Here is a 27,810-nt window from a genome sequence, read left to right on the forward strand (position 1 = left end):
AGGTAGTGGCATATGAAGTTAGGTTCCCGGTATACAGAGATTACCTTGCTGTGGTAACCGGACTTACATGCATTGGCCAATACATAAACTAAATATCTCTTTTTTTCATATATTTCTATAGCAGTAATGCAATACCAGAGTTCCCTTATACATTGTTGGCTTTTTAGTGTGCAGCTGTATGCAGTTACTACCGTGTTTCCCCGATAGTAAGACACCCCCGATAGTAAGACGTAGTGGGGGTTTTGGGGGGTCGGCTAATGTAAGACGTACCCCGAAAGTCAGACGTAGTAAAAATGTATTTATTTATTTTTTTTCTTCTTTACAGTACAGTTACAGCGGCCGAGCGCTCAGCTGAGCGCCCTGACATGCCGGCGGCCGAGCGCTCAGCTGAGAGCCCTGACATGCCGGCAGCCGAGCGCTCAGCTGAGCGCCCTGACTTGCCGGCGGCAAAGCGCTCAGCTGAGCGCCCTAACATGCCGGCGGCCGAGCGCTCAGCTGAGCGCCCTGACATGCCGCCGGCATGTGACAGCTCTCAGCTGAGCGCCCTGACTTGCCGGCGGCAAAGCGCTCAGCTGAGCGCCCTAACATGCCGGCGGCCAAGCGCTTAGCTGAGCGCCCTGACATGCCGGCGGCAGAGCGCTCAGCTGAAAGCTGTCACATGTCGGCGGTCGGGCGCTCAGCTGAGCGCCCTGACATGCCGGCGGCTTAGCGCTCAGCTGAGAGCTGACACATGCCGGCGGTCTGGCGCTCAGCTGAACGCCCTGACATGCCGGCGGCTGAGCGCTCAGCTGAGAGCTGACACATGCCGGCGGTCGGGCGCTCAGCTGAACGCTCGGCTACCGAGAAATGTTGAAATGTTGCAGTAATGTTGTCCGTGGTCCATCAGGACCATGGACAACATACAAAATCACGCAGCCTCAGTGCCCTCATGTGCAGCCGCTGTTGGTTAAGTCTCCTAAACTTGCGGTACACTTAGGGCGCAATCGCGGCAAGTCCCCATACGGTACATTGCATGGAGACTTGCTGCGATTGCTGTGGGATTTTTTCCAATATAAGACATACCCCGAAAGTAAGACATAGTGGCACTTTTGGGGGTAAAAAGAATGTAAGACACTGTCTTACTTTCGGGGAAACACGGTATGTGTTTTCAGCTAGCGCCTATTCACACTTGTTGGATGTGCAGGTCAGTTTTTTTTAAATATTTGTAGTAAACCACAAGCCCTAATCAATAAAGCAGAAAAGATTATTCAAAAGATACAGCACTCCTACAAAAACAGCAACTAGTACACAAAAAGTCAACCTGTGAGAAAGAAATATAAAAACAAAAAGTCTAAATCTATAATAGAAAATAATGATAACATTTCAAAGATGTCAGATCAGTAATAAATGCCACCAAAGATAGATATAAACAGAAAGGACCAATGATGTCTGAATGCGACAATGAGAGTATAGAAACTGTTTTTAGGTTTATCATTGGCTGCTGGTCTTTTCTGTATATCTCCATCTTTTTTCACAGAGTATGAAATGACTGCACAGGGCTCCTAGACTTACATTCAGACTAGAGACCCTGCATTGTCCCTTATATCAGAGTTACGCTTGATGGTAGCAAGGTTTGAGCCCCCAGCATGACCGTGATTTCTGGCCGAGTTCTGATCTTACTCCCCCTCTCCCCCACCCTTGGGACGGGCCAGAAAACACAGTAACAAAACCCCATGAAAATGACAGGGTGAAGGGAGAACCAAAACTTGTATACATGCACTCAAACATGAGGGAGAGACTATACGTGTATAGAGGGAATCAAGAAAAAAGGAAGGAAACACACAACAGTGAAACTTTCACATCACTAGCAAACCAATAGCAAAATACAGGTTACAAGAACTGAATCACCACAAAAGACAGGAATCACTGGAGCTATGCAGAAGTTATTATTGGCTCACAGAAACAAACTCCCATCCCTTAAATAGGAAGGAGATGGCTGTGGGTGGCAATCAGCAAACTGAGCTCCCAGGAGCCACACACCAAGCCACAGGAATTAACTCCTGCAGGGCTGGGGAGAAATAGAAATGAATCAGCCGACGCCCAGCTCTGGCTGAGCAAGTAGGAGACATCAGGTTACCTGTCAGACTCTACAATGTGAACAGACTCTGATGCCGTCGTTGTGCACCCCACGAGTGTGGAGCCGAACACCGCATGACATCTTTGTGGTCATCCTGTGTTTATTACCTATCTGACATTTTGTAATTTTATCCTTATCATTGTTTTTATTGATAAATCAAGGCAGTTTGTTGTTATATTTCTATCTCTTGGTTTTGTCTTTTATGTATACCGGTTGCAGTTTTTATAGACCACACACCAGTAACCAATCTATGGGAAATTTTACAATATGCAACACGTTTACATACCTAAATGATATGAAGCCACAGCAGATGAGTGGAAAAAAGAAAAGGGACATGAGGATTTTCCAGTTCTTGGTATCTCTAGAAATTTCTCCATACCATTGCTTTGAAAGAAAGTTCTAAGTCAGGGAAGAAGAAAGAGGAAATTAGACGGTGGTCGGGTTGTAAATCATATAAATCACATGACGTATTTATGGTATGTTCCTCTAGAAAAGTTGTTTTATGAAATTCAGTTTTTTTATAAATCCGCCAAATGGTTCCATAAATATGGGAGTTTATATTCAGCGCTATTTTTTATGGTCTTTACAAAGGGGAGATGCTCACAGGATTCTCTGGGAACATGTCTTTAGCCGGCTTCGCATAAGTTCCTCCTTGGTAAAAACCATAAAAATTAGAACTAAGTAAAAATATATATATATATATATATATATATATATATATATATATATCTTTGGAACCATATGGTATATTTAAAAAATAAAAGTAAGAACACAAAACACAATACTTGTTGATCCTCTTTAACCCCTTAAAGACCAGGTGATTTTTAATTCATGAACTTTCATTTCTTCCTCTCCTTTGCCCAAGAGCCATAACTTTTAATATTTCTACCCACATAGATATTGTGACTGCTTGATTTTTGCAGAACGAGTTGTACTTTTGAATTACAACATTTATTTTACCATATAATGTACTGGCAAATGGGAAATAAAATTCCAAATGGGGTAAAATTGCGAAAAAATGCAATTCCGCATTTTGTGAGTGGTATTTTGTTTTTACGGCGTTCATTGTCCAGTAAAAATAACCCGAAAATATGATTCTCCAGGTCAGTACGATTACGGTGATACCAAACTTGCATTTCTTTTTTTTTTTTTTTTCAATTAAGTGGTGGAAAAAAAAATTCGGAAAAAAAGCTTGTGTCGTCATTTACCGAGACTCGTAATGTTTTCATCTTTTGGCTGATGGAGCTTGGTGACTGGTTTTTTTTTGCCTGGAGACCTGATATTTTTATTCATACTATTAGAACTGACATTTTGATTGGTTCTTACTGATTTTTTTTTTTTGAGTTGTGAAGAGCAAGAAAACTCAATTTTGGTATTTCGATTTTTTTTCTTCCCAGCGTTTACCGGGCGGGTTAATTAATTTTATAATTTGATCGAGCAGACTTTTCCGGATGTGGTGATGTGGTGACCTATTGAGCCTGAAGAAGAGACCTGAGCAGTCTCGAAAGCTTGCTATTATTACCATCTTTTCAGTTAGCCATTAAAAGGTATCAACCTTCAGTTCTTTTAAACAATTTTTTATCTCTACTCGCTAACATGGTACAAAGATATATTTTATCTGTACCACATATGTGTACTTTTAAAATAAAAATCTCAATTTTTTTTTTTTAATGGGGGAAAGTGATATGATTTGAATTTTTATTGTTTTCTTTTACATTCATTTTAAACTTTTACTTTTTACTGTATTTGTTAATTCCCTTAGGAGACTTGAACCTGTGATCATTTAATTACTTGTATTACAGTGTATACAGAAATATCACAGTACTACTGTGTACAGCATAAGTTACAGTCTACTATCACCAGAAGCTGGCGTTCACAGAAGAGCTGTCATAATAGGCATGGGGCTCTTAAGCAGACCCCTGGCCATCATAACAACTCATCAGAGCCTCCCGATCGCGTCATGGGGTGCCGATGGATGCCAAGAACGGTGCGCCCCTTGAGACACGTGTTAGAAATGCCACTGTCAAAGAATGACACAAGCATTTAACAAGTTAAAAGCCACAGAAGGTGTAATGGTACACTCATGGTTGTTAGAGGCAGATGATGGCTGAATGACAGCCATCATCTGCTGGGAGTAAAGTGGGCTCACCTATTGAGCCATATCCATTCATCCTCTGCCAACTAGTGGTCATTAAGAGGTTAAAGTGTATCTGTCATTTCATGTAAACTGGTAGTAGAATATCTGTATCTGCCTCTAGCTCCGCCCTCTCCATAGAACTTTATGGCACCAACTGTCATCTTCTATCTCAGTAATTTGAAAATTTCTATTCAAAGAAAAACAGATTTTACAGATTTCACCCATGAATTGGAAATGATCAGCCCAGGAGGACACATAAGCAGATTTATCTGATAAGATATATTACAAAGATTGTTACTCTTTAAGTGAAGTCAAGATTGTTCTTAGGAAAAAGTAAAGACATAACGTTATGTCTTAAAGGGGTATTCCCATCTCCAAGATCCTATCCCAATATGTAGTAGACATAATAATATTAGCAAATGACTCTAATTGGAAATGTACTATAGTTCTCCTGATATAGCCATGTCTCTTACCTCATGTACAGCTTAGATATCCATGGTTATGTCCACTTATATAGTGACAGTTAGTTGCTTGTTGTTGTAACCATGGATACCCAAGCTGCAATGCCCTGCACATGAGGTATAAGACATAGCTAATCAGGAGAACTATACTACATTTTTAATTGGAGGTATTTGCTAAAATTATTATTATTATACCTACTACATATTAGGATAGGAACATGGAGATGGGAATAATCCTTTAAAGCCTTTATACCCTGAAGTATGTTACATCCTTACATTAAGATTTTGATGTCTCTTACCTGTACCCCTGGCTGTGCTATAAATTGCTGGTCTTTTGCTTCAACTGCCATCTCAAGACAGTTACTTTTACCCCACGCTTCACAGGAATAGACTAGCAGCATCTCTGCCAAATCTTCATCATTACTGTAACACTCCGTGAAGAGTTCTAAGCCAGTAACAGAATTACGGTCAGATGTAATACAAAGATAAAGGCCTTAAAAAATAAGTCTTATTATGCCAGCAAAATTACCCTTTCCCTTCCAAATACTGTATGATACTAGCACAGTGAATTCCTCCACAGTACCCTCCACACACACAATATATTGACCCTACCAACACTGTATTATCCCCAACTGTGACCCCACACAGCTCTCCATACAGTATAAAGTTGAAATTAGGAGTTTCCATACATTATCTATAAAGACACATTTGCATGTTTTTCTCACTATTTGACATGAAATCAGAATTAACCTTTCCTGTTTTAGGTCAATTAGGAACCAAAATTATTTATATTTCCCAAATGCCAGTGTGTCGCCCAGGGCAGTGTTGTTGAGCTGTGGCCCTGAGGACGGCTGGTTCAGACCCCTGGTCCCTTTTGTCCTAGTGCCGGTGTGGTGACCTGGTAATCTCTTTCCCAGGCGCCTCTCACTTGTTGGTGGGACCCCATAGCCTGGAGCGTTTGTGGGTCCCTTACTGTCTGTCGGCAGTCTCTCGTCCGTACGGCGGGCAGTGCGAACCCTGTAGGGTCGGTGTTCTGTTCCGGTCCCTGGCTCAATCTTTACTGATGGTGCCCCCGGATTCTTGGGTCAGTGAGGTCCGTGAAGGTGTCCTCACTGTTCAGGTATTTGTCAGGTTGCCTGAAGCTGTCGTCTGACCTAGGGCCCTGTGCCCTGTCGGTGCTCTGGTTAAAGAGGTACCTGGCTGTACCGTCTCTGGCAACTACTCTCCTAGCCACCTACTTCAGTGTTACACGACCCCGTCTGGAGACACGTCCGTCCCCTTCAACTGTCACTACCGAACTCTCTGTCTGACAGAGTGTCTTTGTCTGTTTGTCCCCTCTCACCAGGCTGCTTTCTAGTGGACTGGACTGGCTCCACCTCTGGGTGGCCATCCATTGGGTCAGTCATCCCTAATGGGGAGTGGGAAACTGGGGATGTTATGTGTTTTGGTGGTACCAGCACTGGTCTTCCATGTCCCAGGGGGTAGGCTCTGCATCTTTGTCCAGATGCAGTACCTAGTAGTACCCTGAGGGATTCAGGGGAGCTACATTCCCCCTTGGTTAAACACAGCACATCCTTGGGCTGCAAAAGAGTAATACAGGTTTAACACACATTATATATTTTTTTTTTCAAAACATTAAAACATTAACATTCTTCCCACGCAGGGGAGGCATTTCTTGAACCATTGCAAACTTGAGTACTCCCCCTGTCACCCACCACCCAAAGGTCCTGGTTCCCAAAACCAAAACCAAAAAAAAGGAGGAAGGTCACCAGTTTCCATGGTGACCGGCTCTTGGACGACTCTACCACAGATCCATCTTGCGACCTTTTCCTCTCCTGTTGGTGGTGTTATTGAGTCTGGCAGGATTGTACTCTGGTATTGACACAATTGGTGCAACTATTTACAAGGTCAGTTCTTGTCACAACCAGTCCTGTGACTGTGGTCCATTTTTATTAACTATGCAGGCTTATGCCAACATTTTAAAAAAGACAAGAGCAACAAAACTGGGTAGCCTGGTTCAACTACCACAGTGTAGGGGGACTTGACAATGGGGCAGGAGTGGAGGAAGCGGGGGCTGGCGTATGGCAACCTTCTGCACATCTAACGCATACCAGCCCCGCTCCCCATGATGCCGGGTATATGTGACCACGTCACCTGGGTGCAGGTCACGGTCGGGGTGTCCCTTCTGCAGGTAGTCCAGCACATCCTGGCGGGAGACAAAGACCCCAGCATGCAGAGATGAACCCCCACCCCCGTTTCCCCCGTTTCTGGTCGAACCGGTCCATGGTACCCTGGTACCAGACCCCGCGGGCCCCCCAGCTGGCTCGGCGCAGGCTTTGCTTCTCTTGGAAGTTATGGGCCTCCACCTGCTTTTTCGGGTCGCCCACTTCTTTTGTTCCCGAGCCAGATGACGGATGGTGGCTTGGCAGGCTTCGTGGACCTCCTCATCCACGACAGCTCGTTGCCCAGCTGTTGCCACACCCCATGCTGGCTTGAAGATCAGGCTTGCCAAACTCGAACAGTCCGCTTCCGGATCCCCGTCTGCGGGTGGACACCCAGCCTGGCCACCGGCGACTCCTCTGTCGGTCGTCGGCTCTCCCAGGGCTGCATCTGATGACACGGCCTGGTCTGGTCGAGCTTGGTTCTTTTCCTCCAGAGAAGGGGATGGGGCCGGGTCTGATCTGGCCGGGATAGACAGGACACTTGGGTCCTTCTCTTCCGGAGAAGGTGATGCGGTCGAGTCTGATCTGGCCAGGGTAGATGGGACACTTGGGTCCTTCTCTTCCAGAGAAGGGGATGCGGCTGGGTCTGATCTGGCCGTGGCCGAAGGTGTTGTGGCCTGGTCCGTGGCCGAGGAAGAAGCTGGTGGCGCTGCCTGGTCAGCGGCCGGTAATGGCACTGGTTCTGCTGCCGAGGGGGCTGGTGGGGCCAGGGAGGTTTAGGTTCCTACCTGCTCCTGGCACTGCTCCTCATGCAAGGCCTGTTCCTCCTGGGCTCACACGATCGCCACCATCCCCTGCATCTCTGCACGCCAGTCCTTGGTCTGCTGGATGAGTTGTAATCGTGTGCTGCCCCCACGCCTGTAGTAGCCGGGCTGCTTGGATCTGGACCCGCTGTGTGGCTCAAGGGATCCTCTAGACCCGGGGGTCACGTGGACACGCCAAATGAAAAGGGGGACGTAGTTGTACGGGCTTGGCCGTGCTCAAAGAGCAGTGCATGCAAGATGAGCCAGGAATCTCACAGAACTGGAAGACGTCTCCAAGGATGGGCAGAGCATGCAAGACGAGCCAGGAATCTCACAGAACTGGAATACGTCTCCAAGGAAGGGCAGAGCATGCATGATGAGCCAGGAATCTCACAGACTGCTTCGTAAAGGCAGACTGTATGGCTAGGTGCTGAATTTTTTACACTTGTGCTATTGGAACTGAATGAAAAACTTGAACTCCATGATGAAAAAGAGTTGCATGTACATTTGTCCATATTGTATGTGTTATTACTTTGCTACATTGTGCTAATTGTAAATGTGTTACGTTTAATATTTATCTAAACACATTATACACTCAGAATTCATAACTATATTAACAATATAAAATGATCTCATTTAGCAACAGAACTGAGAAGTGAGTTTACATTACAAGTGCTGTCTTTATACCTAAGGGATAATGTCTAAGGCTTTAATCCTTAAAGAAAAGTGTCATAAAATATTAATACCACTCTGCTCATTTCATTAGATCTTCTGTACATCATTACTCAGTCTAGCCAAGGGACAATTGTATGAAGTCTATACAGACCAAGGTAAAAGTGGTCCCTTGAGTAGAAGTATGTTACCAATGATTAAATGCATTCTTCCAATGAGGTTATTTATACAAGACGCCTATAATTACACAATGAATGACTTGTTGTAATCAATGCTATTCTGTAATTCATTCAGTTTTATTTATATATAACATTTCAACCAAACTTTACCCACGGCTTTGGTTTCATACTCATTTGCAATCTCTTCTGATTCTCCAGCAGCATTGATGTCATTTTTTACTTTTGCCAAACTTTTCAGCAATTTGCTTGCTCCCAATGCAGCCAGAGTGCATCCCCTTGTCTGAAATGAAACATTCATAATCTTATTCTAGTACCATTTCCAACAGAAGCTTCCACCACTAAATAACTAAATAGATTTACAATAAATATAAGAAAAACATCAAACCCCTTTTTTTTTAAATAAAAGTATGATATTTTAGGAAGCAGTAAAACTTATAAAGACATCCAGTGTATAATTCATCCTGTTCTATAGAGCTGGTATTTTTTGTTTAGCTTAGCAGCATAGATTTTACTTAAAGAGGAGGTGTTACTGGATTTTTTTCTATCTGACTACGTCCTCCTGTTGGTACTGCTCCACCTACTCTAAAACACATTTTCTTTTTTTTATCAGTGCCCCTCTGTTCCAAATGTATGCCGCTCTTTAATAACGAGAATCCCATACGCAAGTTTTCATTTACTTTTTCACCTCTATGACACTAACCAATGAAAAGACAGCTGTATCATACAAGGGAAAAAGTAAAGACTCACATAGAAGGTCACAGCTGCAGCCTGGCTCAGCATGTTTTCCTGAGAGATTTGTTGGACATGAACATGCTGAGAACTGGAGTAATGAGCAGAAATGTGGGAGAGTTGGATTAACGAAGGACAGGAGAAAAGCAACACAGTGTATCACCTGTAACAGTCTGGTCCGGCAGGTTCTCAATTCAATTCACTGTCGCAATGTTCCTTCCTGCTATTAGAATGCCTGACCCGACTGTATTACAGGCGATGGACTGTCTTTCTTTTCTCCTGTGCTCCAGCACTCCGGCTCTCCAGCATTGCTGCTCCCCTATGCTTGAGTTCTCCAAAAGCAAAACGTGACCCAGTGACTCCGGAATACTCAGCGTTCTTGTGAGATGGGTCTCATTGCAGAAGAACACTCTTAATCAAGCTATCGCTGTGACCTTCTCACTGGGCGTTTGCTTTTTCTCAGTTATGATAAGGCTGTGTTTTGATTTTCCAACATCATAGAGGAGAAAAAAGCAAATGCCCACAGAGCATGTATGTGTTATACACCTTGTTGGTTGAAGGAAACATTTGTTTATTGGATGCTATTTGTTGCGGGCGGGGGCCAGACCGTAGAAAAGGGGCTGCTCAGGGATGCTCATATCCGGGGCTTTACTGTGGCTCGAGTGGGAACCGGTCCCGGGCTCGGGCAGCGGCTCGCCGCCCACAAGTGAAAAAGGGATATTTACAAGGGAGATTGTCTTTGACGCCACCCGTGGGTTGCGGTGATGGATGTGACACCGCCTCTGCCTTTATATGTGGGTGCCTGGGGCTGATGGAGCAGGGCAGCAAGGTGGGATCCCCTCCACGGGTAGGGGAGGTGTAGTCCCCAGGACCAGGGTATGGTGAGAGGTTGCAGGGAGCAGTCTTTAGGAAGCAGGAAGTAAAGCACTTACAGTTGGTAGTCGTGGTGCTGGATGAGGTTGTACTAATGTGGAGGGTCAAGAAACACACAGTCTGTTTTGTCAACCAACTTGCCAAATGGCCGGTCACCTTTGGCGGGTGTCTTCGGGTCCCACACCCAGATGTACAGCCAGGGCCCTTCCTTCCACTCTTTCTCTGTCTGTCTCCCTCCTGTCTGGACTAGTCCACTTGAATGACCTCCGGACTAGGTCCCCTCTCCCGGCACCGGCGGGCTACAACCCTGTCTCGGTCGCCTCAGGTTCCCCGGGACCGGATCTCCGTCGCCTGTGGCCCTCACTGTCACCTAGTCCAGTAGTTCAGGGCTCCAACCCCGACTACCACCTTTTTCCAGGGAGCTCCAAGCTTCTACCTGTCAGCGTTTCACTGACTACAGCACAACTCTACTAAACTCCTCTCGCCCCCTCCCTTTTTCCTGCCAGGGCGTCACACTATTTATTACCGAGTGGCTTAGCTTTGGAACAGAGGAGCATAGAACTAAAAAAAACCCGTTTAAAAATAAGTGGAGCAGAGCAAATGGGAGGAGGTACATTATTTACAGGGACCTTTCACTAGATTTCTTACAGAGAGGCTTTCATCAGGTCAAAAAGTAGCCAGTTTTTGCTCTTCTATTATTCCTGCTGCTCTCCTTAGTGTTCAAGTTTTTTAGTTTAGTTTTTTAACTCCACAAAACATATGGGCATTTAATTTAGTGTTATTTTTCATGGTCTTTACTAAGGGAGCATGGCTATCAGTATTCTCTGGAGATGTGTCTTAGGGTGCCCTGTGAGCAGTGCCTCTCTGATAAAGGCCATAAAAAGTAGCACAAAATAAAACGTTCATATCTATTGTATGAAACAGTTTAAGGCCCCCTTCACACGTCCGTGAAAATCACGCACATGTTTCACGGACGTGTCAAAGGTGCGTTTTCCCCTCCGTGTACCATGTTTATGGCACTACGTGTGTTCTCCGTGCGTTATCAATGATAACACACGGAGAACGGGAACTTTCAACTCACCTGTCCCTGGCGTCGCTGTCCGTGGTGCTGAACTTCGGTCTCCAGCCCTGCAGACTCCCCGCTGCTGCTGCTTCCGGCCGCAGTGAAGGGAATATTAAATGAGCATAATGAGCTGCGGTCGGAAACAAGTGCCAGCAGCGGCAGAGACAGGAGGGCAGGAGAAGGTGAGTAAAGTTTTGTTAATTTTTTCTGTGACACGTGAGTTTTCTCCGGCGCGTGTCACACGCATCCACACTACATCCATGTGGTCCGTATGCGGGCAGTGTGACAACCGTGCTGCTGGAAAAAAACGGACATGCATCCGTGTGGAGCATACGGGCACACGTCTGCTCCACACGGAGGCACGGGCCAATGGCTACACACGTGCGTGTACATAAACCCATTGATTTTAATGGGTTTATGTACCGCCCCGCGCTCAGCTGCACCCGAGCCGTTCGGATCCGGGCTCGTCGGCGGGTGGCTTGAGCGCCTCCGGACCTGGGGGTCACTTCTCTCTGAAAGGGGACTGGCGCTTTGGAGGGGACGTAGGTTTACGGCCGGGGCCGTGGTTTTGGTTAAGTTCGTGACGCCACCCACGGGTTGTGGTGAATGTGGACACCACCGCTGCTGTTTACTAGGCACCCGGGGAAGATGTTATGCAGCAAGGTGTTAACCCCTCCGCGGGCAGGGGTGATGGCCCCGGGACCCGATTGGGAAGGATGGGCTGGTGTGGGGCAGGGTGGTGCGCGGCCCGAGGGCACAGTTGTACTCACGCTGATTGACCCACACGAGTTTCTGGTAAACCAAGATGATGTTGGTCGGTGCCCGCAGCCGGCTGCGTCTGGTCCCCCACCCGGTCTGGTGGTCTCTGCCTCTGTCCTGCACCTTGTTGTGTAGCTGTGGACTGCCCACGCTTCAGCGACGGGAGTTCCCTCCCCGGCTTTGTGGATGTCGGGAGAGCCCGTTGCCTGCAGATGCTGGCCCGTGGGATCTCTATGCCTGAGCGGTGGCTTTTTATCCCTCTTGGTGGGCTGCTGTCTTCAGTCGGGACTTGGGTGGGAAAGGACCTAAAGTCTAGACCTCAATCAGTTAATTAACTCAGTCCAGTAGTTTCTGGACCTCGTTTCAGGGTCTGAGTACCCCCCTTTGTGCTCCGGTTTCCAGTCGGTTCCCCGGTTCGGTACCGGCGGGCCACTACCCTGTCCCGGTCCCTTACGGTTCCACCGAGCCGTCTTCCCGATTTCTGCAGGCTGAGGCCACCGTATGCCTCCTAGCCAAAGGTGACTGGGCTCCGACCCAGACACCTGTTGTCAGAATGCGGCAGACCTGAGCATAGGCCTGCGTCTGCACAAGAACTTCACTACCGAACTGCCATGTTTCCTGCCTCAGGACTTGTGAACTCCTTGGTAGGCATGTCCAACCGCCTGGGCACGCCCCCTGGTGTGTCCATCAAACCCTGAGGGAGGTGATTAGGGTTTTAAGGTTGGCTGATGACACTTTTTTAGGGGACAGGTGTTGTGCAAGGGCCTACCTGTGACTACCTGGCTAGTCCAGGGCATCACATTTACGTGTGCCCGTGTCTCCGGTACATGCGGGCATGGACCTAGCACGTACCAGAGACACGTGCGTGTGAATGGGGCCTAAGAAAAAGACAAAAAAATTGAATATTTAAGGGAGCAGCAGGATTATAATAGGCGTAAAAACTTGTAACTTAGTGACAGATCTTGTTTCTATGCATGTAAAAGCATTTTTGCAATAAGGTTTTGTTACAATTTTAGCTTCCTTTGTCTTCTGCAGCTTCTATGTATTACAGCTATTGCCATCCACAGAACGTTGGTCTGAATACATGGTTGGGTCTGTAGCTCTTATTTCTGCTCTCCTGAACGATTTTCTTATGATGATTCATGACCCTGACCCAGTTAAAGTTTACATTTATAGTAAATTTAATTGATCATACATTATGTTGAAACTTTCCACTTACACATGTAAGTAATGTATGGTAATCTATATATATAATTGCCTTATTCTGTCTGTCTGTCTGTCTGTCTATCTGTCTGTCTGTCATGCTCCAAAATTGTGTCCTTACGGTGACACAAAGCTGATTGGCCGCTGGGCTCGCCATGGCCCCGCCCCCCCACACCGATTGGCCGCTCGCCCAGGCTGCGCCCCCACACGGATTGGCCAGCCGCTCGCCCAGGCTCCGCCCCCCCCACAGATTGGCCTCTCGCCCCGGCACCCTGCAGGCATTGGCAATTCGGCCACGCCATGCCCCGCCCCCTCACGCAATGCACGCTAGCTCTGGCCCCGCCCCCTCCCTCCCCCCGCGCATTCCCCGAACTGACACGGCTGTCACGGAGGTGAGTACTGTACTCCCCCCCCTCCCCCCCCCGCGCATTCCCCGAACTGACACGGCTGTCACGGAGGTGAGTACTGTACCCCACCCCCACCCCCCCCCCCCGGCCCCCGCTCGCACGCGAGTGGTGTGGATACGTTGGTAACCATGCTCGCATGGTTACAAGCGCATCAAGGTCCTGCTGCGGCGGAAGATCCACACGCACACACATAACAGCACACACACAAACATACACACACATCAGATCACACTCACTCTCACACACACCTCACACACACCTCACACACACCTCACACACACCTCACACACACCTCACATCGCATCCACACACTCACAGCATCCGGCGATATCGCTTGCTTCTCGGCCTCGATACTGTGCTGTTGTGACCTTCCAGGACCTGACGGAGGATCACATGGCCAGAGGCATGTGGTATCTCCGGATGTTGTGAGTGTGAGCGCGTATGTGCGATATCGTCAGTGTCTGTGTGTGTGAGTGGATGCGATCGGGTGTGTGTGAGTGGATGCGATCGGGTGTGTGTGAGTGGATGCGATCGGGTGTGTGTGAGTGGATGCAATCGGGTGTGTGTGAGTGGATGCGATCGGGTGTGTGAGTGTCGGCAGAGGAGCACGGCGTGCTGGAGGAGGCTGGGAGCAGAGAGGCTGATCATGGGGAAGGCTGGGAGGGGGAGGCTGATGCTGGGGGAGGCTGGAAGGAGAGAGGCTGATGCTGGGGGAGGCTGGAAGGAGAGAGGCTGAGGCTGGGAGGAGAGAGGCTGATCCTGGGGAAGGCTGGGAAGGGGAGGCTGATGCTGAGGGAGGCTGGAAGGAGAGAGGCTGAGGCTGGGAGGAGAGAGGCTGATCCTGGGGAAGGCTGGGAAGGGGAGGCTGATGCTGAGGGAGGCTGGAAGGAGAGAGGCTGATGCTGGGGGAGGCTGGAAGGAGAGAGGCTGAGGCTGGGAGGAGAGAGGCTGATGCTGGGGAAGGCTGATGCTGAGGGAGGCTGGGAGGGGAAAGCTGATGCTGGGGAAGGCTGGGAGGACGGAGGCTGGGAGGACGGAGGCTGGGAGGAGAGAGGCTGATCCTGGGGAAGGCTGGGAGAAGGAGGATGATGCTGGAGGAGGCTGGAAGGAGAGAGGCTGATGCTGGTGGAGGCTGATGCTGGGGGAGGCTGGAAGGAGAGAGGCTGATGCTGGTGGAGGCTGATGCTTGGGGAGGCTGGGAGAGGGAGGCTGATGCTGAGGGAGGCTGGGAGGAGGGAGGCTGGGAGAGGTAGGCTGAGAGAAGAGAGGCTGATGCACACACACACACACACACACACGCGCGCACTGCACAACACACCACACACCACACACACTGGGAACCACAAACAACTGCCCTACACAGACACACACACAGACAACGCTGCACACACAAATATACGCACATACCGCACAACACACACATTGCACAAAACATACCTCCCCCCAAAACACACCACACACACACAAACCGCGCAACACACACACAACGCTACAGACACACAGCACTCCACAAACAACGCAACACACGCAACACACATACAACACCGCTCTCACCCCCCGTCACACCCAGACAACACCCAGAACATGTACAGCGCCTACACAAACACTTGGTAACTACACACAACAACATCTATATATATATATATATATATATATATATATATACATGAACTACACAATACGTAAATTCTAGAATACCCGATGCGTAGAATCGGGCCACCTTCTAGTTAAATATAACTACACATGTACATCACAGCCAGAATTGGACTGGCCCACAGAAGGACAGGAGAATCCTCCGGTGGGCCCCTTTGCAATAATATGTCACTTACCCCCCAAATATGATCAGTAGTTGGCACAATACACCAGGCTTGGACTGGTCCACAGGAGGACAGGAGAATCCTCCGGTGGACCCCTTTGCAGTAATATGTCACTTACCCCACAAACATGATCAGTACTTGGCACAACACACTTGTTTCATTATGTACAGATAAAGGAAGAATTTCATCATTAAGTTTACAAACTACTAGATATATTATATAGAATCTGAGGTCAATTTGTGAATGTAATATTTCCAGGTAGTTGACCAGTAGGCCCCCGGAGTCAATGTTACAGCCATCTTAGTCTGACACTGATCACAGCTCTTACCTGCTCCCATATTACTTTAGACAGTTCTCTCTTGTTCTGCAGTACGGCCCATATAAACAGAACCTGGATAGGATGCTTTATTATTGGCGTCAGATCCTAATCAAAGGAGGAAAAAAAACCATAGAAACAGATTATAACTTATTATCTGCATGATTGCGTTCAAAAACACATTGGTAAAATTATCCTTAATCCTGTCCCGACATAGTCATGTGTCTTATCAGGAAGATGTTTCTGGAAATCCACATACTGGCACCAGTTTCGAATAACAGTCACCATTTAAAAAGACACATTGATTGGGTAAAGATGGCTGCTGCAAAGTATCTTCCCTCAAGGAGGCATCAATGGCCCTGCTATCTGCCACCCCCATGACCTCTGATACAGACCCTGTCCATCCCTGTCCCTTAATTCCCTCCTCAATTTGACCCACATTGCAGCTGCTGCACTCTGACCAGTTAGGCAAGTATCTGATCAGCATTTGTGCTCAATTTTTGTTGCAGGACGTTTCTGCCCAATTTTTTTGGTAATTTGCAATACCTCCATGTGCATCCTGAGGCCACTAAGCGCTGAGCAGGGATCCAGAGCGCTCATTGGCATCTAGCCTCATTTTTTGGCCAGGGCTTTTTTTTCCTATCTGTTTACATTTTTACATTTACACCACTTCTGTGTTTGCTAGAACTGCAGCCAGAGAGGGCAGACCCTTGACATACATCACTGTTCAGCATCCACCACACTACAGGAATCTAGATTTAGTGTGGAAATATGGACAGCAAAATATGTACGTAAAATCTGCACAAATCTGCCAAAATATTGTCGCTCCTTCCTTTCAGTGCTCAGCAGTATGCCCGAACAGTAGTTTCTGTCCACAAATGCGGTGCAACAAGTTGTTTGATGCATTTTTTTTTCCTGTTACTTTTGTGAAAATGAAACATTTGGGGCTAAATCAACATTTTAATGGGAAAACTATTTTTTTTTTTATTTTGAGGTCCAATTTTTAAACTTCTGTGAAGCAACTGTTCATGATGCTCATCCAAAAAAGGTTCTAAAATTGACGTTATTAGTTGTTTTTATTTATTAATTGCCATTCACGCACCTAACATTGTCTAGAAATATAACATGTCATCCACAATCTCTTCCAACCAAATGTACGCCCCTAAACTATAATAGCGCTCCTTCCCTTTTAAGCCCTGCTGTGCCCACAGAGCAGTTTCCAACCACCTTTGGGATATCAGTATGGTCGTAAGAAATTGCACACCAATATTGGATCTACTTTCTCTTCTTGCCCTTGTGAGAATGAAGAATTGAGGTCTAAATCAATATTTTAGTAAAAAGAAATGTAATTTTTCATTTTTTCTTTCCACTTTGTGGTCCAGGACTTTATTTTTTTTACTGTGTGCTTAAAAATTAGAGTAGTTCCTAACAGAAGCCACCACTTGCTCCAACCAGTGATTCAGCTGTTCCATGTCAACACAGCTGCTAGCTCTTCTTCTTCAAGGTTCTTCTCTCAATAGGTGTGACTGCCGGCATCATGGTGATTCCTGCAGTTAGGCAGCGGGGAGCCGGTTGTGAATCAGCATGATGTTGGCAGTCATATACAGCCATGACACTCGGAACGTTTGGAGCCAGACAGTCAACAGGTCATGGAAGTATTTGGGTGTCTCTTTCTGTGCCCTTAATAATAACTCTACTTGACAGCAGAGGTCGGCACCCTAAAAATCATTATCAGCAGGATATTATCACTACAGGACTAAATTTAACGTGCCAGGTAGTCAGGCTAATTTCTGTAACCCCACCCACACCACTGATTGGCAGCTTGCTGACAATTCACAGTTTACACTGGAAGGTGCCAGTTAGTGGTGTGGTCCGGGTTATACAAATCCCAGAAGTCTTAGCTCTGCTACATCTACATCAGGACAAATAAGGATTGTATCAAAATTACACCATGCCCAGTAAGTGATACATCACTGGAATCAGGCTTTCTTGCACTATATTATGCTGCTCTCAGATTACATATCAAAAACCTGCTGACAGATTTCCTTTAAGTACATACAAATTTTAAATTTAAAAAATGCTAATTTCTCTAAATTTTCACCAAATTTCTGATATTTTCAAAAATGAATTCAAATCATATCAACCTCTATTTGGTAAATGTGTCAGGAAAAAAAAAACTTTCTCAGAATCAATGGAAAATGTAGAACTATTCCTGAGTTACTGCCACATAAAGTGACTTATGTCAGGTTTGAAAATCTTGGCTTGGTCAAGACTGGCTTTGGTGCAAAGGGCTTAAAGGAGTGTTCTAATCTTCTGTCTTCAGGAGCACATCCTCCCATTGCCTCCTGGCTTCCTGCTTGTCAAGGGTGGTGTGCTCTCGAAGACTGATGGTTTGGAGCAGCGGCAATGATATGTCTGGTTAGTCACATACCTCCGTGAATGGGTGTGTCTCATGTGTTAAGATGGAGACTGGTTGTTTGGCAAATGGTGAATGTGTGAAGGTTTTGCCTCCACAGAAGGAACCTCTGAGAGAGGGGATGTGAGTTCTGACCGGGGTCAGTGAGTGGAGAGTGAGATACCTCCACTAGGATACTTCGAAGGAGAACCTGAGAGGGTGTACCACCAGGGAAATGGACTGTATACCATGTTATGTGACTTGAAGCCGAAAAAGGCCTGATATTCTGTTGCTGGAGAGCAGGTTTATGCTTTGCTGAAATAAACCTCCTGGTTTTTTTTTAAACAAAAGTGTTCCTGGCGTTACCTCGTGGAACAAGCACAGTGAGTAACCATGCAACAACAGTCTGGGGACCTAACCTACTACCTGTAGGAGGGATGGATGATCTAGAGGCAGAGCTCCTACCTCCTCCTCCCTCTTCCACCTACCTAGAATTTTCTCGGTGTCAACCGCCATCTCCTCAGTAATTTAAAAATCTGCCGTCATAGAATATAGATTTTACATAGAAATTGATCAATTGGAACAAATCGGTCCAGGAGGTGTCACGGGTGACAGACAGTCTTGTGGTTTTTGGCCATAGAAGGTCATAGCATTGGCTACGCAAAAATGCTCCCTGACCTTCCATTGTTCCTCCTGTCAGTATTCATTGGTATAGGTAGCTTTCAAGCTGAATTCATCTCCCCCCTTTTGGACCCAGCAGGAGCTCGACTTCCACACAGCTGCTGGTCATCAGCATTATCTTGGTGCTTAAATACCCTTTCCTTCTTTGGACTGGTGCAGGTGATATTATTCAGTTAATTCAAGCCTTGATTGCAAGCAGGTGGCTTGTTCTTTTCTGTTGTATCATTGCTGAAAACTTTGCTGAACTTCTACCTGTGTCATCTGTGGATAGATAGCTCATGTATTCCCCCGGTGTGTCCCCCTTGTGTCTTCTATAGTGTTTAGTGGAATTGATGAAGAGCTCATCCCATCCATTTCCTATGTAGGGTCCAGCGCTAGGGATAACTAGGGTCAGGTATTTGGTTTGGCGCATAGGTGCGAAACCTATCTAGGGTGGTGAGGGACCCCAGGGACCAGCAGTAGGTTCAGTCAGGAGTTACCATCTTCCCCTTCCCTAGATACAGTGTTTCCCTTCCCTTTTGCCCTTTTTCCGTTCTCTTGGTACTTCTCCGCACCTAGCGTGCCAAGGGTGGAAAGAAGATATATTACAAAATAGCTTATTTTCATGTGTACTAATGATTTATGAAAAAAAAAATGTGAACGACAGTTGCTTATTTAAGCTATTGCAGTAAACTCACCTGAATCTCCGAGTCATCGCAGCTATTCCTTTCATCTTTCCGGTTCTTTTGGTAGGTCAAAACCATCTTCCAGATAAAGGTGAGTAAAGAATCATTGTAAACATTTTTGGCAATCTGCAAGTTCCGAAATACCAGAGTACTTAAGTGTTGAGAATAAAGTTCACTGAGGATTTCGCTGGAAAGAAATTTACGTAGATTCAAACCATTCTCTAGGAGAAGACGCACAAATTTTGGCCTGTCTTTTATCAGAGCTGCAAACATTGCGTCTTCCAAGTCAGCTGACTATGTACAAGCAGCAAAAGAGAAGAGCATAGGAATGAAGGGGTGAAAAGAAATGAATAATATTAGGCAAGATATTAATGTAAAAAAAGATTATAAAAAGAAAAGAGAAATACAGTGAAACCTTGGAATAAGGCTATGTGCGCACGTGTGCGCATTACATGCAGTTACGCTGCGATCTGCAGTGCAGCGTAACTGCATGCGTCCTGCGTCCCCAGCACAATCTATGGAGATTGTGCATGAGACGTGCGCACGTGGAGTATTAGAACGCAGCGATTCGGCTGCTGCCCGAATCGCTGCGTTCTAAGAAGTGACATGTCACTTCTTCCGTGCGGTTTGCATTCTGTCTATAGGGAGAGGCAGCATGCAGAGCGCATGTTCTCTGCCGGAACCATGCGCGTCAGAACGGAGCTTTTCAGCTGCGCTCTGAAGCGTACCTGTTAGGTGCGGTGCAGAGCGCACACGTGCGCACATAGCCTTAGAGTAACTTTGTTTGAGAGCGTTTTGCAAGACAAGCAAAGCTTTTTACAATTTTTTTAACTTGGTTTAAGGCCCCCTTCACACGCACGTGCCTCCGGTACGTGCTAGGTCCGTTCTCGTATGTACCGGAGGCACGGGCACACATATACCGATTAAAATCAATGGGTATATGTGCACGCACGTGTTCAGCCATTGGCCCGTGCCTCCGTGTGGAGTAGACGTGTGCCCGTGTGCTCCATACGGAGGCATGTCCGTTTTTCTCCGGCAGCACGGGTGTCACACGGCCCGTACCACACGGATGTAGTGTGGATGCGGTCCCATGTGACACGCCGCGGAGAAACACGTGTCATTGAAAAAATAAAAAAAACACAAACTCCCCTACACCATCCCTGCAGTCTCTGCCGCGGCTGTCACCTGCATCCGACTCCCAGTGAATTTGAACAACGCTTCTTCTTCACTGGGGGCCGGAAGCAGCGTCAGCGGGGCGTGGCCTGTGCCGGAACTGTCATTCAGCACCACAGACAGCTCCGGATGAATCAGGTAAGGTGGGACTTTCCGTTCTCCATGTGTTATTACATATAACACACGGAGAAAACGCATGTGCCACAAACACAGCACACGGGGAGCAAACAACCCCTTTAATACGTCCGTGAAAAAACTGTTCGTTTTTTTTCACGGACGTGTGAAGGGGGCCTAAGAGCAATGCTTTGCAAGAAGAGCAAATACTCACCGAGCACACTTCCAGTTCCGTCCTTTCACCGTGTTCTGATCCGCTCTGGAGGTAAATTTTTGAATATATGTACTGTACACAGTATACAGTATACCATTGTACAGTATAGTATATACTATATAGCATGTCTATCAATTTGCATTTGTGGGTGCAGTATTGTACTCTCTTTCTGCTAAATCAGTACAGTACTGTAATCTAATTGCCTGTGCAGTATTGTTACCCCACATTTAGCTTAGTTCTGCCCTTATTTTGGGGAGAATAGATTTGGGGGTGTATTGTACTAGAATAAAGGTTGTCATATTTATACATCATTTTTCTCTATAATGTACCCCCCATGCACAACAACAATTTTATTGGAAGCTAATGTACAGTTTAATTTTTTTTATGATTTTTACTGTACAGTATTTTGTATTAGTGTACTGTAATAATTTTATATGAATACAGTACATTATTTTGCATTGATGTAAAAAGTTTGTATAAATACAGTAAATATTTTTGGGTTGTGGAACGAATTGTCTGCATTTCAATTATTTCCTATGGGAAAATTCACTTTGATATAAGGGCGGCTTTGCAAGTTGCGACATCGCACATGCGATGTCGGTGGGATCAAATCGAAAGTGACGCACATCCGGCGTCACTTTCGACATCATACTGTGTAAATGCTAGATGATACGATGAACGAGCGCAAAAACGTCGTTATCGTATCATTGTTGCATTCACCGACAATTCCATAATGCCGGTGCCGCGACAGGTATGATGTTGTTCCTCGTTCCTGCGGCAGCACACATCGCTGTGTATGAAGCCGCAGGAGCAAGGAACATCTCCTTACCTGCTGCCAGCGGCTATGCGGAAGGACGGAGGTGGGCGGGATGTTTACATCCTGCTCATCTCCGCCCCTCCGCCACTATTGGCCGCCTGCCGTGTGACGTCGCTATGACGCCGCACGACCCGCCCCCTTAGGAAGGAGGCGGTTCGCCGGCCAGAGCGACGGTCGCAGGGCAGGTGAGTGCATGTGAAGCTGGCGTAGCGATAATTTTCGCTACGCCAGCTATCACACGATATCGTACCTGCGACGGGGGCAGGGACTATCGCATGCGACATCGCAGCATCGGCTTGCGATGTCGCAACGTGCAAAGCCCGCCTAAGAGTAACTTGGTTTAAGAGCACACTCACTGTACCAATTATGCTCGTAATCCCAGGTTCCACTATATTAGATTGGAAAATCTTTTTTTTCACATGTATCTCTGATGTTTTGCTCCAGGTTGCTTATATATACTAAATTATTATGCAAAATGATCTTATAAGTGTCTAAATTACATTCACATCATCAATTGGGCTGTGTGTGGTCAGACAACTGAATACAACACTGCAATTAATTTAGCAATATGATATTCAGTAAAGACTTTATCCAAACAAGGATGACAAAGGCATAATATGGTAGCAATGTGAAATAGATGGTATTAGGATAGCAGATGGCAAATAATGTGTTACAGGATATCAGGATATAAAAATATTATAATAACCTGATAACTTACAAATAATTATAATAATAATATTATTATTTGTCAGTTATTAGGTTATTTGGGTATTTGGATAAAGTCTTTACTGTATATCATATTGTGGCACATATTGAATTCTGTATTTGGTAATTTTTTCCTTACTCAATAATCTATTGGGTTGGTGATATATTGTTATATGTGGTTTTTGGTGTCAATTGTTGACACTTACACTACAGTTCAAAAGTTTGGGGTCACCCAATTTTGTATTTTCCATGAAAAATCATAGTTTAATTTATAAAAAGAGTTGTAAAATTAATAGAAAATATAGTCCAGACATTGACAAGGTTAGAAATAATGATTTTTACTTGAAATAATAATCTTCTCCTTCAAACTTTGCTTTTGTCACAGAATGCTTCCTTTGCAGCAATTCCAGCTTTGCAGACCTTTGGCATTTTAGCTGTTAATTTGCGGAGGTAATCTGGAGATATTTCACCCCATACTTCCCCCCTCCCACAAGTTGGATTGGCTTGATGGGCACTTTTTGCGTACCATACGGTCAAGCTGCTCCCACTACATCTCAATAGGGTTGAGATCTGGTGACTGGGCTAGCCACTCCATTACAGATAGAATACCAGCTGCCGGCTTCTTCCCTAAATAGTTCATGCAGAATTTGGAGGTCTGCTTTGGGTCATTGTCCTGTTGTAGGATGAAATTGGCTCCAATCAAGCGCTGTCCACAGGGTATAGCATGGCATTGCAAAATGGAGTGATAGCCTTCCTTATTCAAAATGCCTTTTACCTTGTACAAATCTCCCACTTTACCAGCACCAAAGAAACCCCAGACCATCACATTACCTCCACCATGCTTGATAGATGGCGTCAGGCACTCTTCCAGCATCTTTTCAGTTGTTCTGCGTCTCACAAATGTTTTTCTGTGTGATCCAAACACCTGAAACATCGATTCATCTGTCCATAACACTTTTTCCAATCTTCCTCTGTCCAATATCTGTATTCTTTTGCCCATATTAATCTTTTCCTTTTATTAGCCAGTCTCAGATATGGCTTTTTCTTTGCCACTCTGCCCTAAAGGTCAGCATCCAGGAGTCGCCTCTTCACTGTAGACATTGACACTGGCATTTTGTGGGTACTATCTAATGAAGCTGCCAGCTGAGGACCTGTGAGGAGTTGATTTATCAAACTAGAGACTCTAATGTACTTGTCTTGTTGCTCAGTTGTGCAGCATGGCCTCCCACTTTTCTTTCTTCTCTGGTTAGAGCCTGTTTGTGCTCTCCTCTGAAGGGAGTAGTACACACCGTTGTAGGAAATCTTCAGTTTCTTGGCAATTTCTCGCATGGAATATCGTTCATTTCTAAGAACACGAATAGACTGTTGAGTTTCACATGAAGTTCTCTTTTTCTGGCCATTTTGAGAGTTTAATGGAGCAAACAAATATAATGCTCCAGATGCTCAACTAGCTCAAAGGAAGGTCAGTTTTATAGCTTCTCTAATCAGCAAAACTGTTTTCAGCTATGATAACATACTTGCACAAGGGTTTTCAAGGGATTTCTAAACATCCATTAGCATCCATTAACATCTAAACATCCATGTGTTAGAAGACACAGTTCGCAAACACAATGTACTATTAGAACACTGGAGTGGTGGTTGTTGGAAATGGGCATCTATACACCTATGTAGATATTGCATTAAAAAAAAACCCAGATGTTTGAAGCTAGAATAAAAAAAAATTTTTGCTTAAAAGAACAGAAAGTCCTCAGTGGTTGATACCTTTTAATGGCTAACTGAAAAGATGGTAATAATTGCAAGCTTTCGAGACTACTCAGGTCTCTTCATCAGGCATGGTATAACACAAAATCTGAAGAGTCACATATTTATACACAACAGGACTTACAATAGTGCAGTATTCTAAGTCCTGTTGTGTATAAATATGTGACTCTTCAGATTTTGTTATACCATGCCTGATGAAGAGACCTGAGTAGTCTCGAAAGCTTGCAATTATTACCATCTTTTCAGTTAGCCATTAAAAGGTATCAAATTCAAATTCAAAGTTCAAATTCAAATATGCTTTATTGGCAGGACCAAAATACAATTAGTGTTGCCAAAGCAAGAGAAATACAGTAAGTGTGGTGGGAGGGGGTCAGGACTGAGGACTTTCTGTTCTTTTAAACAAAATTTTTTTTTTATCTCTACTGGCTAACACGGTACAAAGATATATTTTACGTGAAGCTAGAATAGACATTTACCACATTAACAATGTATAGAGTTTATTTCTGTTTAATTTAATGTTAGCTTCATTGAAAAAACATGTGCTTTCCTTTCAAAAATAAGGAAACATCTAAGTGACCCTAAACTTTTATTTGGCTCAATTGTTGGTATCCAAAAGCTATTGTGGGAGATCAGGTTGTGAAGAACATGACAGACAACAAAAGGTTAACCAGACCAAATCCTATTGCAGAAATTAAATATTACAACCATAGCATGTTAATGAAACCTCTTAATAAGCAGTACTTAGGACGCAGAATGTCTCAGCTGTCTGACCACATATTAGGGAAGTGAGCTGCAACACCGAGGTAAACTACTATTGAGTTTACCATTATGGCCACATCTAGATATATTATTATTAACTGAATTTTATTTTGCCAACAAATTAAAAAAAACTGTACATATGTGTTTTTGCAATCATACTTGCTCTATTTTTTTCACCCTCTTTTTTAACACGGTTACATATGCATCATCATAAACTTTTTATATATTACAAAACTGACAAATCTGGTGTATTGACATTAGGCTGATACCCACCTCCCATCTCCTGTCATTAGTGAAGATCTCCTCGCTGGCCAACTCCAGCTGGTTCCATTCCAGGAGAAGTTTCAGCTGCGCATTCCAGTTATCCTTATCCTGCTCATTGGTGCTAAAAGCTATGATAATGAAATAATATTAGGAAAATAGAGGAACTGGTTCAGTTTAAAGGAGTAGTTTGGGGAGATAAAAAATTCTTATAATAGTTATGCCCTCAAACTCTAAAACTGAGATCCACAGTGCACTTCCCTACCCTCACAGTATGTGTAATTCAGTGTGTCGCAGGAGCTGCTCCTTGCTGCTCCCCCTCACTTCTGGGACATAACATCACACACCAGTGGGCGTGGTCTCCTCCCGGCTGTTGGTAACAGTCAGGCCCCTGATAATTATTAACCAAATTGTCCTATTTTTATAAGGCCCCCTTCACACGTCCGTGCCTCCGTTACGTGCTAGGTCCATTCCCCCATGTACCGGAGACACGGGTACACGAATACCTATTAAAATCAATGGGTAAATGTGCACGCACGTGTTCAGCCATTGGCTCGTGCCTCCGTGAGGAGCAGACGTGTGCCCGTGTGCTCCATACGGAGGCATGTCCGTTTTTCTCGGCAGCATGGGTGTCACACGGCCCGCACCCGTACCACATGGATGTAGTGTGGATGTGGTTCCGTGTGACACGCACCAGAGAAACACACGTGTCATTGTAAAAATAAAAAAACACAAACTCCACTCCACCAGCATTGCAGTCTCTGCCGCGGCTGTCACCTGCATCCGTCCCCCAGTGAATTTGAACAACGCTTCTTCTTCACTGGGGGCCGGAAGCAGCATCAGCGGGGCGTGGCCTGTGCCGGACACTGTCATTCAGCACCACAGACAGCTCCGGAAGAATCAGGTAAGGTGGGACTTTCCGTTCTGCGTGTGGTATTACGTATAACACACGGAGAACACGCATGTGCCACAAACACGGCACACGAGGAGCAAACAACCCCTTTAATACGTCCGTGAAAAAACATTTAGTTTTTTTCATGGACGTGTGACTGGGGCCTAACACACACTTCAAAGCATACAGCAACCCAAAAAAAAAGCCCTTTGATTTGGATGGATAAGAAGTGAAAGCTAACTTATTTGTTTTAATAATAAATTAGAAAACTTTAATCAAAAAATTCTAGTAAACAATTTATATTAAACAGGAAAGACCACCAAGCGGGACACACGATCCCAAGACAAGACCATTCAAAGGTTACTTTACAGTTAGGATTTTCACAAATAAATTGATGGAAACTCATAAAGCACCAATATCTTCTAATCACCTATCACACATGAGCAATATTTCAATTGTTGCAACTATCATATAGATCTCATTTTCATATTTATCTCTGCAACATTGTATGCATATATTGTAAATTACTACGTGATAGATAGAATTCACTACCACAAAGGGTTAATTTGGCTACAATACATAAAAATGCAACTCGCAAGTAAGCAAATATCATAATTTTTAGATCCACCCATACACAATGCCAGTGCTATCAACAATTAACATACTTCATAGACTATATCATTATACTAGCGCCCAATCAAGGCTGCACATTTAGCAGGTCTATTGAAAGATTGTTGCCATATTTACCTCTGGATTAATGGAAGGTGAGTCCCACCACCCCTGATGCCGTTTCGCCTCGCTTCTTTAAAAGGGGCATGTCATAGTACCTGTTTCTCTGCAGTCTGAGAACAGAGGACGTGACCACTCCTCGCCATGTCTCCTGTTCTCAGAGTGCAAAGAGACATATTATCAGGAGGCTGGCTGTTACAAACAGCATGGAGCAGGCCACGCCCCCTTGTGTATGATGTAACATCCCAGAAAGGAGGGGGAGCACCAAGGAATAGTTCTAACTTGACACTGAATTACAGGTACTGTGAGGATGAGGAACAGCACTATAGATCTCATGTTTATAGTTTATAAAGGCATGGCCTTTGTAAGAATTTTTTTATCTCCACGGAGTTTCCCTTTAAGGCTATGCTCACATCCTAGGATTTGATCAGTATTTTCAAACAATATTTGTAAACAAAAACCAAGCGTGAACCAAATGATATAAAATAAACCTTGAACTTCTGCATTGTGACCTATTCCAGATCAATATACTCCATGTGAATGTGGCCTAGAAATTAAAAGGTTTCCTTATAGTGTCTACAGCTGATTTTATACTATTATAGATCAGGGACAGATCATCATCAGTGCAGTTGGAGCTACAGCTGAGGGTTCTTGTAGCTACAAAAGACTCTTTATTACTTTATTACTGTAATGGGATAAGTCTATATGGTAAAGGTAATTTATTGATTGCTGGTGATCTGCTGCACTTTACAGCTGACAGCGTCAGAAGGATCATGAGGAAAGGAGACAGACAAGCTCATGTGCTGCTGTGGAAGAGGTCATTGCATCACTGTGGTGACATTGTCTAACAGGTGCCTATGGCTGAAAGTGCACTTGGGGTCATCTGAATGCTCTTTGAAGAAGCAGTTCAAGTGCATTGACACGCCAACAGTACACTTCTAGCCTGA

The 27,810-nt window shown here is 45.2% G+C and overlaps 1 protein-coding gene across 2 annotated transcripts in view; it reads right to left on the reverse strand.

Moving 5' to 3' along the window:
* The window catches only part of TRPM8 (transient receptor potential cation channel subfamily M member 8), a 184,002-nt gene that overhangs the window by 38,489 nt on the left and 117,703 nt on the right, over positions 1-27,810 (reverse strand). For both annotated transcript variants that reach the window (XM_075317472.1, XM_075317473.1), the window contains 6 exons: positions 25,255-25,373; positions 19,451-19,732; positions 15,710-15,805; positions 8,681-8,810; positions 5,014-5,159; positions 2,403-2,515 (listed from right to left, as the gene is read on the reverse strand). In XM_075317472.1, the coding sequence (XP_075173587.1) occupies positions 2,403-2,515; positions 5,014-5,159; positions 8,681-8,810; positions 15,710-15,805; positions 19,451-19,732; positions 25,255-25,373 (886 nt within the window). The remainder of the gene's footprint in view (positions 1-2,402; positions 2,516-5,013; positions 5,160-8,680; positions 8,811-15,709; positions 15,806-19,450; positions 19,733-25,254; positions 25,374-27,810) is intronic.

The sequence above is a fragment of the Anomaloglossus baeobatrachus genome, chromosome 7, assembly GCF_048569485.1.
Source record: "Anomaloglossus baeobatrachus isolate aAnoBae1 chromosome 7, aAnoBae1.hap1, whole genome shotgun sequence".
NCBI classification, from domain to species: Eukaryota; Metazoa; Chordata; class Amphibia; order Anura; family Aromobatidae; genus Anomaloglossus; species Anomaloglossus baeobatrachus.